At 36.6% G+C, this 14,712-nt stretch overlaps 1 protein-coding gene across 3 annotated transcripts in view; it reads left to right on the top strand.

Annotated features, from left to right (window-relative positions):
* Positions 1–64: 64 nt before the first annotated feature.
* The window catches only part of PPP2R3C (protein phosphatase 2 regulatory subunit B''gamma), a 22,367-nt gene continuing 7,719 nt past the window's right edge, over positions 65–14,712 (top strand). Inside the window, exons 1-9 of one of the 3 annotated variants that reach the window (XM_032230790.1) lie at positions 65–215; positions 3,134–3,261; positions 4,852–4,956; positions 5,062–5,174; positions 7,869–7,924; positions 9,682–9,752; positions 10,749–10,881; positions 12,473–12,528; positions 12,616–12,691. In XM_032230790.1, the coding sequence (XP_032086681.1) occupies positions 167–215; positions 3,134–3,261; positions 4,852–4,956; positions 5,062–5,174; positions 7,869–7,924; positions 9,682–9,752; positions 10,749–10,881; positions 12,473–12,528; positions 12,616–12,691 (787 nt within the window). In that variant the 5' untranslated portion in view covers positions 65–166. The other 2 variants (XM_032230782.1, XM_032230799.1) reach the window with 2 other exon arrangements.

Raw genomic sequence — 14,712 nt, 5'->3', positions numbered from 1 at the left:
CAGCGGCGTCTCTTCCCCCCACCCGCCCCATCCTTAAACTGGAGGGAGGAGAAGGAGGAGGGATTATATGACGGGTTCGCCGTTTCCCGGACGTTGCCGATAGTGACGACGGTTGGTGGGGGTGGGGGAGGCGTCGTACTTGACTGAGGCGGGAACGTCACGGGCGATGGATTGGAAGCAGGCGCTGAAAAGCCGGGTGGTTGTCAGTACCGACAGTGAGTGGAAGAGGGACTTAAAAAAAAAAATTAGCCCGGTGGCGCGTGACTGGGAAGCGTATCTATTAAACGGCGAGGGCCTGCCCGCCTGGCGCTCCTCTAGATTTTGCCTCGAGGTAGAACGCGCTATCTGCGCTGTCTCGGAATCTGAGGGAGAATAGAAAGGGTTTTTGTAGCCTTCGGCGGGTAGTGGTTGTTTTTAGGCTCCGTGTTTCACAGCAACGTCAAATGAGATTTAACACTATCCTATTGTGAATGAGATTTAGTTTATTTCACTGGCCTCTGTCCTAGTAATCATACAGCATGAAAGGATAGAATAGAATAGAATAGAATTCTTTATTGGCCAAGTGTGATTGGACACACAGGGAATTTGTCTTTGGTGCACATATGCTCTCAGTGTACATAAAGAAAAATAAAATAGAATACATTCATCAAGAATCATAAGATTCAACACTTAGTGATAGTCATAGGTTACTAATAAGCAATCAAATTCTACTAAGAAATAAATAAAACAATATAAATTTTAAAGATACAAGCAATAGATAGATAGGAAAGCCCCCTGTGAAATACACTTAGGTTGAGCTGTAATAGCCCTGTCATAGCAATATCCCTTAGACTTATATACGGCTTCACACTGCTTTACAGCCCTCTAAGCGGTTTACAGAGTCAACATGTTTGTTTGTTTGTTTGTTTGTTTGTTTTGAACTGTTCGACTCGAACTGCCAAATTGCAGGCAGCCAGCAGAAATAACTCTTGTTTTGGCATAGTTTATTGAACAGGCACAGTGCATTGCACTAAGTTGCCGCCTTTGCAGGGTTTGTATAAATACAATGAGCTGCAAATTGCTGGTTTAGTTTTTAGCTTGTGTGGAGAGATAGAAAGAGAATACTGAAACACTTGTGGGAAGCCGTCCCCAAGAGAATGAAATAATTTGGGGAATATTAAAAGAGGCAGAATATTATATTTCCCCAAAGAGAAATGTAGAAATATGCTCTTAAAGGCAGAAAGCAGCCCCAGTCTTCCTCATATAGGAAAACTCAAGCTGCCTCAAGCAGAACCCTGAAATATTTGTGCCCATTAAGAAATCCAGGCCAGCCTATTCGTAAACCAAATGCCTTCAGCCCTCAGAAGGCTGGAGCTGATGGAATTAAGAATTTACATTCCCCTGCCCAAATTTTAAGGACAGGACACTATCTTTAAGACATAATAGAAGTAACCCATCACCATTGAAATAGTAAAAGACACAAAGTTCACCACAGTGCACAACTCCCTGAAACATCTCAATCACCAAAACCCAGAACCCTATAAAAATCCATCCACTCACTCAGCCATTTTGTCAGCCACCCCAGAAACATTCTGCTGGCACTGAAATCTCTGGAAACCAAATAAACAAACTTTTCCAACCAGCCAGCTGCCATTTTATTTCCAATGTCTTTCTCCTAGCTTGGAACTGGACTGAGTTTTTTTCTTCCTACATACTGTACAGTAGAGATGTCAACATCCAAGATACTCTACTTACAAGAACCTCCAGTACTAGAAGACAAAGATGATTAGGGAACTGAAGGCTAAAACATGAAGAATGGTTGCAGGAACTGGGTATGTCTAGTTTAATGAAAAGAAGGACTAGGAGAAACCAATTTCGTATTTAAGTACAATGACAATAAAGATTATACTTGTATGATAGCAGTGTTCCAATATTTAAGGGGCTGCCACAAAGAAGAGGAAGTCAAGCTATTCTCCAAAGCATATGAAGGAAGGACAAGACGCAATGGATAGAAACCAATCAAGGAGAGAATCAACCTGGAATTAAGGAGACATTTCCTGACAGAACAATTAATGACTTGCCTCCAGAAGTTGTGGATGCTCCAACAGTAGAAGTTTTTAAGGAGATTGAACAACCATTTGTTTGAAATGGTGTAGGGTCTCCTGCTTGAGGACGGAATGGACTAGAAGATCTCCAAGGTCCCTTCCAATTCTATTATTCCATTAAATTCAATCATTACTAGTTAGAAGGCAGAGGAACTGTTGGCATAACTCACTGAAATACGGCAAGCAGTGGAAAAAGAATAATGGGCTTCATTAATTATAGAAAGACCTTTGATTGTGTTGATCACATCAAGTTCAGAAAAAAAAATCTTATTATGAGAAACATACCTGTTAGAAAGCCACAATAGAAACAGAACATAGTGAAACAGATTGGTTCCAAGTTGTTAAGGACGGCAACTAAGTTGCATCTTCTCTTCTTATTTATTCAACTTATATGTTGAATATATATTAAGGGAAGTTGGATTGAAAGATGATGTAGTTTTAAAATTGGAGAAACATTACCTCTATTATGCTGATGACATTGATCTTGATAGCTGAAAATGCAAAAGATATGCAAAATAAAGTAATAAAACCCAAGGAGCACAGGAAAGAAAATGGGACTAAAATTAAATATAAGGAAGACCAAATTAATTACAAGCACAACAAGCAGTCTTACAATTGACAGTGAAGATATTGAAATGGTAGATAGTTTCCTGTCTTTTAGGATTAACCATCAGCAGCAAAGCAACAAGTCCTTGACTTAATGATTGGTCACTTAGCAATCGTTCAAAGTTCCACAGACTTGCCCCCTCAGACCCCATTTTTAAGTTATGGCCACTGGAATCATTCATTTTTATGACCACACAGGCACTGCAGCACCCTCCTCCCATCTGACCCCACCAGGTTCCCCTAGGTTCCCTCCCATGGTCTCATATTCTGTTAGCACAAAGGGATTTTATGGACATTTCTTTATTCTTCTTTCTCTTTCATAGGAAAAGATGTTTCCTATCAGTACATGGGATTCAAATCAAAATTATTTTTTACATAGAAATTTGTTTTACAAAGTAGGCTATATAAATGAAAGGTAATATACTCTGTTTTGTGTTATTTAGCTAAAAGGAGCAACCAGGAATTAAAGGATGATGAGATGGAGTCGTTTACAAAATACTACCTGAAATGGAAAGGAGGAAGAAGAAGTGCCAGTACCTCTAATGTGAACATACCACGATTTTATTACAGGGTAGGTTTTCAGTGTTGTTCTAGGTAAGGTCTTTAAAATACAATTTGTATGGTAAAACAATTTAATTAACAAAAAGAATAAGCCACCAAGGATCATTAAAATTATATAAAATCTAGAGTTCTATTTCAGCTGGTCTCAGATTTCTAAAACGTCATGTATTTAAAAACTGCAGGAATAAGTTGGATGTTTTGATACAAATAGTCAAAATATATCAGAGAGAATGTCCTGGGCTGCTATATTGGGGTTAGTTAAATGGGTAGAGAAGATCTCTACTCTAGACGACTACTCATCTTGGTTTTTAGCTTTTCTTTGTAATTCTTCTAATTTTAATTGTCTTTTGGAACTTTTTTCACTTTTTATTATATTTAAAGCCACTCAGAGTCATAGTATTAGTGAGACAAGTGGCATAAATAAATAAGTAGATAAATAAAGTGTATTAACGCTTTCATCTTTCATTATCTGAGACAGTACTACTGTTCAGTGAACCCTCATTTTAATGAACGAATTCAAAGAAGTCCACTCCAAAGGTTATCCATAAGCACAATCAGTGAAGTTTATTGTGAACCCTGAACTGAAACCTGACTTCCAAGGATCCATATAATTTGCTCCTTTTGAGTTCCTGACCTATAAAGCACAAATTGGAGATCAGTCTAACTGTTAATGTAGTTAGATCAAAATAATGCTTCTTGTGCAGGAGGTGCAACTAGATTCTTTAAATGGTAATGGATGACTCCATTCAGGTGTTGATTCCTGCTGATGCTACTTACATGAGAGGCCTTAACTAGACATACGTGTTACAGATACAAGTAGGAGGTGGTAATGATGCTAAAGAACACCTATCTGGCTTCAGGACACTCCAGATCAAACTGGTATTTCACAGGACAAAGCCCCAGTCCTCTCTATTGGTATTCTCCAGTTACAGTCCAACTCCATTAAAATAATTTATTCACCCAATTATTTATCAGGCTAAGGAGGTCAGCATGGAATTCCTGTTTGATCAAATAAGAAGAAATGAAGGTAATGAACATGACATGTGAATAGCAGTGTTAATTTAGGAACAGCCTCAATTGTACATGGCAAGCTGAAACATTTAGCTAAAAACTAAGTTGCAAGACAAATGGAAACAGCAGAGAACTTGGGTGTATTGGACAGAAAAAGAATGGATGCTAACCTTGTTTATTTGAGTTATAAGTTTAGACTTAGGTATACTTTTATGGAAGTGGTAATACCTAGCTTCCTGTTTAGTTTCTTTTTCTTTACATTTTTATTTTTCAACACTGTTCTCTGTTTAAACCAGTAAAAACAAACCTTGACTATAATAGGGACTTATTGGATTATAGAAAGAAATTGGGGCAACTGTTAACAGATGTATGGAAGAAGCTAAGTTCTATCAATTGCCAATTATTTTTGTTGTTCATTAGTAATAATGGATAATGAGGCAGAAGCAAAAGACAATCAAAATTGAGAAAGAAAGAAGGGAAGGAAGGAAAGAATCACTGTATTTCAAGAATTCTTGAAGTACAAATAACTCATGTAAACAACTTTCAAAATATACTTGTGCTGCCAATTACAATTCTTTTCTTTTCTTAGCTGCCAGCAGAAGATGAAATATTGTTGCAAAAATTAAGAGAAGAATCTAGAGCCGTCTTTTTGCAGAGAAAAAGTAGAGAATTGCTAGACAATGAAGAATTGCAGGTATGAAAAAACTGAAAATAAGACTTCATTTCATATCACTGTTTTGAAAACTTTACTATCCACTAAGTGGTATTTCCCTCATCATTTTTAAATCTCTTTTTTAAGAATTTGTGGTTTCTCTTGGATGAACATCAGACACCACCTATGATGGGGGAGGAAGCAATGATTAGCTATGAAAACTTCTTGAAAGTTGGTGAAAAAGCTGGATCCAAGTGCAAGTAAGATCTTTATTTTGAAACACTTACAGGAGCCTGATTTGCCTAGTATTTTATGCTGACTGTAAATGTGTTTGGCAGAACTCTGGCTAAAAGGGTGAGCTATTTCAGTGATTATAAATATTAGCTGTTGAATGTCACAAATTTGTTTTATGATTAAAGGAAAGCATGCATTAGAATATATAAGATATAATGAATGGTTTAATTGAGGGACAAATGCCTAAGGAGCACTTATAGTAATATTTGTTGTGTGTTTGTTGGTCAGGGGCATGATCATGTATTTTGTATTCAGTCAATATTTGTTAGCTGAGAACTTGAATACAGGTAGTTCTTGTCCCTCGGTTAGTCTCGGCTTCCTAGGAGGTGACACGAGGCTGGCTCCAGGCGATTACCAACGCTTCATTGAGAGAGGGGTTCTTTCCCACCGCCTTGAAGGAGGCGGTGGTGAGGCCCCTCCTTAAGAAGCCTTCCCTGGACCCAGCTTCTTTAGCCAACTATCATCCGATCTCCAACCTTCGTTTTGTAGTGAAGGTTGTCGAGAGTGCGGTAACACGTCAGATTCCCCAGTACCTGGATGAAACTGTCTACCTGGATCTGCTTCAGGCCCAGATACAGCACAGAGACGGCATTGATCGCGTTGGTTGATGATCTCTGGTGGGCCTGGGAAAGGGGCTGCTCCTCTGTCCTGGTCCTATTATACCTCTCAGCAGCCTTCGATACCATTGACCATGGTATCCTACTGCGACGACTTGAGGGGTTGGGAGTGGGGGGCACCGTTTTACAGTGGTTCTCCTACCTGTTGGATCGGTCGCAGTTTGTATTGACTGGAGGGCAGAGATCGACCCTGAGGCGCGTCACTTGTGGGATGCCCCAGGGGTCGGTTCCCTCACCCCTCCTGTTCAACTGGGTGAGATCATCCGTGGTTTTGGGGTACGGTATCATCAATATGCTGATGATACCCAACTTTTTATCTCTACCCCAAACCACTCAAATGATGCCTTCGATGTGATGTCCCAATGCCTGGAGGCTGTGGGGAGGAACAGGCTCAAGCTCAATCCCTCCAAGACTGAGTGGCTGTGGTTTCCGTCAGCCCAATTTGTGCATCTTGTTCCATCTTTGATGATAGGGGGAGAAATTTTATCCCCCTCAGAGAGGGCCTGCAATCTGGGCGTCCTCCTGGATACGCAGCTTAGTTTAGAAGAATACCTGACGGCCATGACCAGGGGGGCCTTTTACCCGGTTCGCCTGGTACGGTCTGCACTGGTTGCCAGTTGTCTTCCAGGTGTGATTCAAGGTACTAATTATGACCTTTAAAGCGCTCCATGGTTTAGGTCCAGGATACCTGCGAGACCACCTATTGTCACCGGTAGCCTCCCACCGTCCAGTGCGATCCCACAGGGATTCTTCTCAAGGTGCTGTCGGCCAGACAGTGTCGGCTAGCGACCTCCAGGGGGAGAGCCTTCTTTGTGGGAGCACCTTCCCTCTGGAATGAGCTGCCCCTGGAGCTTCGTATAATCCCCGACCTCCAGTCCTTCCGACGCGCCCTAAAAAGTTGGCTTTTCCAGCAAGCCAGCCTGGCCTGAACAAAACAAAATAAATTATTTATTATTGTTAATTTTAATAGAATTTGTTTTTAAAAAATGTTATTGTTAATCTTAATTGTGTTTGTTTTGGATATTCTATTTTTTGTTAAACTTTTGTTAATATGTGTTTTTTTAATGTTGTACGCCACCCTGAGTCCTTGGGAGAAGAGCGGCATATAAATCCAATAAAAATAATAATAAAAAAATGTTAGCACAGAAAGATTCAGGGAGGATACGTAGGTGGTGGGACATGTGAGCAAGGCTGGGGAATCTGGTGGCACAATAGTTAGAATGCAGTATTGCAAGCTAACTCTGTCCACACTCTGGAGTTCGATCCTAATGGGTCATGGTTGACTAGGTCTTCCATCCTTTCAAAGTTGATAAAATGAGGACCAAGATTGTTGAGGGCAACATGCTGATTTTGTAAACCACTTAGAGCTGTAAAGCACTGTGAAGTGGAGGTGCTATTGCTAGGGTTTGGGGACAGTGCACAAAGGTGCCCAAGTGGGTGGGACTTAACCCAAGCAACTTGCAGCCTTGCTGGTTTCCTTCCTTGAGAGAAGCCAGCAGGTAAGGTTGCAAATTGCAATCATGTGGCTGAGGGACACTAACCATCACAAGTGCAAGGCAATTGCTGAGCATCCAGATTGTGATCATGTGACCACAAGGGTATTGGAATAGCCAGAACTTGAGGACTGGTCGTAAGCACCAATCATTCACTGTTGTCGTAATTTGAATGGTCGCTAAATAATTAGCAGTGAATATTTGATAGATTGTATGATCTATTTGAATATGGATTTGAATATTAATTTATCAAAGATAGGAAAACAGGATGAACAATTTCAAGTTATATATAAATTATGGGGGAAAGTGTAAAAAGTACAGATAGGTGGTTCCATGAAATTCAGTGGGTTGATAAATTTTCCCCCCAAGTTGCGTCAGAATATCAGAAATATCTTTAGAATACAAATTTCTGTTAATTTATTTATTCAATTATTCATTATTCAATTGACATTCAAACTGCAAAGACATTACATCTTCAAAATTTCAGTTCTAAATTTATGTTTCACAGGCAATTCTTCACAGCTAAAATTTTTACTAAATTACTTCATAGTGATCCCAATGGAAGAATATCTATCATGCAGTTTTTCAATTATGTAATGAGAAAAGGTGAGTTCTTTTGATCCATTATAACAGGATCTATAATAATGCAAATTACATTATTAGATTTCATAAAGTAGAAGTGGTTTGGGACTGCATTCTCTTTTAAACTGTGTTGAGAACCATTTTCCTAAAAATGGGCATGAGCTGGATGAGTAAACCAAAATGAGTGGTAATTAGTATTGTCCATGTTTTTCTATTTTAATCATAAACTAGTATGTGATAATATTAAATTTATCATAATTTTTAATCACATCATTGTTTTGTTATACTTCATTATTATCACAGCTAACTCAATGTTGTTCATTCACCAGACTGTTATTGAAATAGCAAATTATAATGACTATTATTCACATTTTCACTTTTTATTCTTTCTAATCTAATGAAATGTTGGAAAAATATGATGATGATGATGAAATGTTGGAAAAATATGATGATGATGATGACGACAGAACCCGGCAAAAAGAAAAAAAGAAAAGAAATTTGAAAACAGGCGGGGTATGGGTGGAAGCTGCAAGGATAAATTCCAGGAAAAAAAGTGGACGTATTAGAATGGGTCATTCTAAGTCAGAGGTGTCAAATTTAAGGCGCACGGGATGCTTAAATCCAACCTACAGGGCTGGCCTGGAAATATCAAAGGACTGGCCTGCGGTGCCTCTGCTGACTGCGTACGTCCCCCACCTGTTTTTTGTGTCTACAGCCTCCAGCATTCTGTCGGCCAAAAACGGGCTGCACTGAGGCCTCTGCACGGTCCATTTTTGGCTGGGAGAGTGCCGCTGGAGCTGGGGAGGGTGAAATCGAGGTGTGGGGGGGATGCGTGAAACCCTCCACACCCTGTTTTGGCTGGTTAAGTACTGCAGGACGCCGTTCAGACCAAAAACAGGGCAGAGGGGGCCATGTGCTCTTCCCACACCCTGTTTTGGCTGGCAGGATGCTGCAGGATGCTCCCCCACCCTCCGCTGCTCCACGGAGAACTACAATGCTGATCTGGCCCCCAAAGAAATCCAGTTTGACACCCCTGTTCTAAGCCCTCTTTCCTGTTCATGGAGAGAGCATGTGCAGTCTCCTTTTGCTTCCCGATAGAATATACATGCAAACATTCTCAGAACCAACAAGAGGAGGATAGAAACCCACCAACAAATACAACAGAGCTGTGATTTCTTTTCTCTTGCCAGAAAATGTTTGTGTGCCAGTGAGTTTCACACATCAAACAATTAAATCTGCTTCTTTCAGCTGTTTCATGCTTTTTTCCCTCCTACCCAATGTGTTACATTAGCATTATCAATAAATGGTTGATAGCTGAGGGAGATGGATGGTTCAGAAATTTGATTGATTGATAGATAAATAAATAAAGCTACTCTGCAAATATAAGTACCCATGCCAGAATCACAACAATAGCTTAGTAACAATCAATTATGACCTAGTGAGTAAAAAAAAAATCATATCTTAATGGAAGTCAGGATGGTCATCAGTTAAGCAAGACAAAAATCTCAGGAAAGTGGAGCTCAAGAATTTTGTAAATTGAAACATAAGAATGCCAGATAATATTCAGTTCTCTGCAACTACTGGTAATATATACATATGGTATTTAAATTTGTACAATTTGCTTTAACAGATTTTTGAATTTTTATTTGTAATTAATTTAAATAGGAAGTATCCAGTTTGCCTTGGTTGGAATACTTATGAATACCAATATCTTTCTAATGTTCTTTCAGTTTGTTTTTATACCTTATTTTACTTTGGGTGTTTTTTAATCTGCTTCACAGTATGGCTGTACCAGACAAGAATAGGCCTCAGTTTATATGATGTGGCTGGACAGGGTTACCTCAGAGAATCAGTAAGTGAGGAATAATTATTGATATATTATCTAATGTCACTGAAATTATTTCTGTTGTCTTTATTGTCATTCAAAAAGAGTAGTCAAAAGGAACATATTTATTAATCATCTGTTTATATATATAATCAGAAAGATTTCAAGTAAGCCACTGGGGTGGCTTGTAATTTGTAAAAGAGTACAAATTTGATTAACAAATAAAATTGTAATATAATTGTTTATGGGAGACTATTGTTCACATAGCATTAATTAATTATGGACTGATATTTGTATTATGCAACCACTCTGCATGCCAAGGAATCTTGAGTGTAAGTTAACTTTCCTTTTTTTAAAAACTAAACAGGATAACACTGCTACAGTTCTCACAAATGGAGTCCTATATTGCCAGATACTTTTGACAATTACAAGTAATCCTCAACTTACAACCACAATTGAATCCAAAATTTATGTTGCTAAGCAACACACTTGCTAATTGAGTTTTGCCCCATTTTATGACCTTTCTCATTGCAATTAAGTTTTTAATATGGTTGTTAAGTGAATCTGGCTTCCCTATTGACTTTGCTTGTCTGAAGGTTACAAAAGGTAATCAAATGACCTTGGGACACTGCAGCTATCATAAACATGAACCAGTTGCCAAGTGTCCAAATCTTGATCACATGACCAAGTGTGAAAGTCATGTCATTTTTTCAGTTCCACTGTAACTTTGAATGATCACTATATGAATGGCTGTAAGTCAAGGACTATTTATACACCTCCCCATAAATTATGCATGCATCAGAGAACGGATACATAATGTTTGTGCATAATGTGACTTGCAGGATCAATAGAGGACTAGAGATATTGCCAGGCCTTCTTTTGATAAAAAAACTATGAAAGAAGTTAAAAAAAGAATGCTCAGTCTGTTCCTTCTACAAACTATAGAACAAATGTAAAAAGTTTCAGATTTAATCATAATGATACTTGTGGTATAAATATATATTTTCTTGTTTAATTTTTTAGGATTTAGAGAATTATATATTGGAACTCATTCCCACTTTGCCACAATTGGATGGTTTAGAAAAATCATTTTATTCGTTTTATGTCTGCACTGCTGTCAGAAAATTTTTCTTCTTTTTAGATCCTCTCAGAACTGGTAGGTTTAAATTACTCCTCTTTTTTAAATTTGAATCCAGTATTGTAATCCAAATTATACAAATATATGCCTGTTTTGAATATATTATGGTTTGATATGATCTGGTCATCTTTCTTTTCTTGTATAGCTATCAAGAAATAATTAAAAGATAGTTGTTAAGATTGTTGTTCAGTGATTAATTTTAAATGTAACTAATGATGCTAGATTGAAACTATCTTGCTTCAGTAAATCATAATTATTGAAACTATGAAGACTAACCCGGTTTCTCCAGATTAAGGCATTATTCTAAACTACAGTAAAAATTGGAAACATAATCTTCCAGTTTTTATTGGCTGTATTAATGTGTTCCTGAAGCTCATAAATCTGAAAACTTGTATCATTTGTAGAAAGAAAGATTTGGTACTAACTTAGTTTTTGACTGAAACTTTAAGTCAGGAACGGATTTATTTTAGTTAATTAGTCATGTATGTTTTTGGTCTGATGCATTTTGTAGCAATGTAATAGCTAAATCATCATTGTCGGTTGGTTGAATTTAGGCAGAGCACAGTAATCACAATTATGTTTTTGTATGTTAAAGCTGTTATTGACAAATAAAAATTTTCTTGTTCACATTTTTGTATTACATTTGAGATGGCAAATTATAAATGGATGATGATGCTTGTGGGAAATAGTTGGACTGTTGTGGCTTCAGTACAGATATGTACAAGAATTTGACATGACACCCAAGCCTTCAGTTTTACCATTTGCTATCACAATAGCAGCTGTTTCACTTATGGATGAGCTTTGCACACAGACAGAGCTTTCTTTCTTACTGAAGTAAATGAAAAAGCAGTTATTTGTATGGGAATTGACTGGTTCAGGTCACACTGGCATAAATAGCATTTATAACTAGCAATGGAATAAACTATATATTCAAAACAGTTCCTTTGCCTGTGATACCTACCCACAGTAGTTCTGACCCCGTGGATAATAGTAATATATGAGATTGTAATTGCTGTGTTAATCCTTCAAGTAGGTTTCATTGGCACCTTTGTCCTGATTTCAGTAGCAATTGTGACTTCCAAATATAGCCATAGGTGTTCCCCATTCTGTTCTACATCTTCAGAAATAAGGAAGCTGCATTAAAATTGGATAGGCAGTTTCTATCCCATCCCCCAAATCTAGTGGGGAATGGAATTATTTTTTCCCCTGCTTAATGTACTTCAGAAATAGTGGGGAATGCTTTGTTTGAAAGGAAAGAGACTTTAAAATTTTTTTTTAAAAATCACCAATATTAGGGGCTCTTAATGAAAGCAACATAATCTATTTGAATAACATAAACATTTTTCTTCCTTGTTAAAAATAAATATTTTGGTAAAAATAATATCTAGAAATATATTTTATAGTATTTTAATCAATTTGAAGTGTTAATTATTTATTTATATCATTAATTTTAAAACATTTCTGCTTTTTCACAACCTGAATTGATAGGCCAAAGTTTGATTTGTTTCTTTTGAATTCCCTTCAGCATAACTTGGGTTTTACCTTGCTTAAACCTAAAAATATCACAGTCATTAACTAGTGAAATAAGCATTGTTTTTTTCTTTTCTAGGAAAGATAAAAATACAGGATATTTTAGCCTGCAGCTTCCTAGATGACTTATTAGAGGTAGACATTTTTAAAATATATTTTTGACTTTTGATTTGTCCTTTACATTTGTTTGATAGTTAATTTAATATTTCCTTATCCATTTAGTTACGTGATGAAGAACTTTCTAAGGAAAGTCAAGAAACAAATTGGTTTTCTGCTCCTTCTGCTTTGAGGGTTTATGGTATGTTGCATTCATAAATAGTTTTGGACTACATTTTCTGCATGAACTTTCCATTTACACAGCACAAAAAAGGCCTCATAAATTACTAAGTTTACATCAGAATTAATGGTCATTATTTTAGCACTACCTAGCTAGGGGTAAAAATAAACAATTTCATCCGTTTCCCAGAAGTCCTGATTTTTATTACCCTTGTACCTTGCTCAGCCTTCTGCTACCACTATTTATTTTTGGGAATGATCCCTATCCTAACATTCTTTTCCCTTGCCATACAGATTTATATATATCCTCTTCCATTGTTTAAATAATGTGTCCATTGTCAAAATTTATATTATCCGAAACAAAAATAACAATGAGGATGAAGGTTCATTCTCTGGATTTATTTCCAAACGTTTGGTTACCAGGTTAGGTAACATCTTCAGCCTTGTTTAAGGGATATCAGTGTCACCAACATCCCCTAAACTCCACTGAAGATGTTACCTAGCCTGGTAATGAAACATTCAGAAAGTAATCTACAAGCTCAGAAAATGAATCATCACCCTCATCCTATACCTGAACCACAGATATTCACCACTATTGCAAAAATAACATTCTGAGTAGAACATTTATGTTAATTACAGAAATTATCTCCAACAATAACAGTTGCATTTTTCCTATCAACATATCTTTTTAAACTTCATTCCACGTCTTAATATACTTATTTTGAAGTAATATATTTGTCATAGTGATATCCAAGTATTTTATCTTCTTTACAATCTTAAAACCTGCTTTATTCATCAATTATTTGATCTTATATTTTAATATTTTTGTTAACATCTTTTTCTTCTGTTTAGTAATCTTCACCTTAACCATTGATAATTCAAAATTCTTTAAAGAATCATTCAAAAGCAATATCAATTCATCAACAAAAGCCCTTAACTTATAAGTCTCTTTTTTAGCTTTTACATTCACATTCCCACAATTTTAGTCTTTTATTTTATTTATTTATTTGTATCCCACCTTTTATTATTTTTACAAATAACTCAAGATATCAAACATATCCAACACATCTTCCTCTTCCTATTTTCTCTACAACAACAAAGGAGCATTTGCTCCATTTATATTCCATATTAAACATGTCTAATCCACATCAGGCCAGAAATTTAGAAAAGTTAATACCAGTAGCACCTTATTCAGGATCATTCTTTTCTAATTTCCAATACTTCGGTTGTAATTTTTGTTTAGTTTCTCTCTTTGCATCTCCCCCAATTGCTCTTCTGAACAGGATTCAATCTAAATCTCTGCTGTTTGAAAGTAAACAAACCTTCCAATTTACCCCCTGCAAATAGGATCTTTTTCTATTTTTCAGGAAAAATATATATTATTTCCTCTTACATAAAATTTGAGTAGAATTTTTTTTCAGTAAAAAAATCTAACATCCATTTCCAATACTGTATTGAAATGCTGCTGCAGAATTTGCTCCCTTGGTCGTCTTCCTAACAAAATGCACTAAAACATCCCTTGAAACATTTCTTGTTGTAGTAAATCTAGAATTTATTTTATAATGGTTACCAATTTCTGCCTATGTCTGGGCCAAGCTTTTAATAATCTTTTTTCTAATATCTTCTTAGACATGTACAATAGCTTGTCTCTTTTGCAATTCTAAAGAGCCAAATTACCTAATTCTTTTTCAACTCTTTAGAACTTCTGTTTTACTGTCTAAAATTTCCACTTTATGTTGATTTGACTTGCTATATAGAACTTTACATCTTATTGTTTCATCTTTTTCACCTTTAAAAGTCCTTCATCCATTCTTTTTTCAAAAGCTTATTTTCCATTTGTTCAAACAATTTCTGAAACAAATCCTGTATAACTATTTTCTCTGGAGGCTGCCATAACAATCTACTCCTACACCCTCCTGATGTTTTTCTTGTAAATGCCATTATGTTATTATAATTCAAAAGTGAGAGTATCTCAAACAACAAAAGGAAAAGGTACGTTTCTCTTTTACTTCACTTTCTCTGAAACTTCAAGCTGCCACATTT

This window comes from Thamnophis elegans, chromosome 1 (assembly GCF_009769535.1).
Source record: "Thamnophis elegans isolate rThaEle1 chromosome 1, rThaEle1.pri, whole genome shotgun sequence".
NCBI classification, from domain to species: domain Eukaryota; kingdom Metazoa; phylum Chordata; class Lepidosauria; order Squamata; family Colubridae; genus Thamnophis; species Thamnophis elegans.
This window is presented reverse-complemented; position numbering and strand designations above follow the sequence as displayed.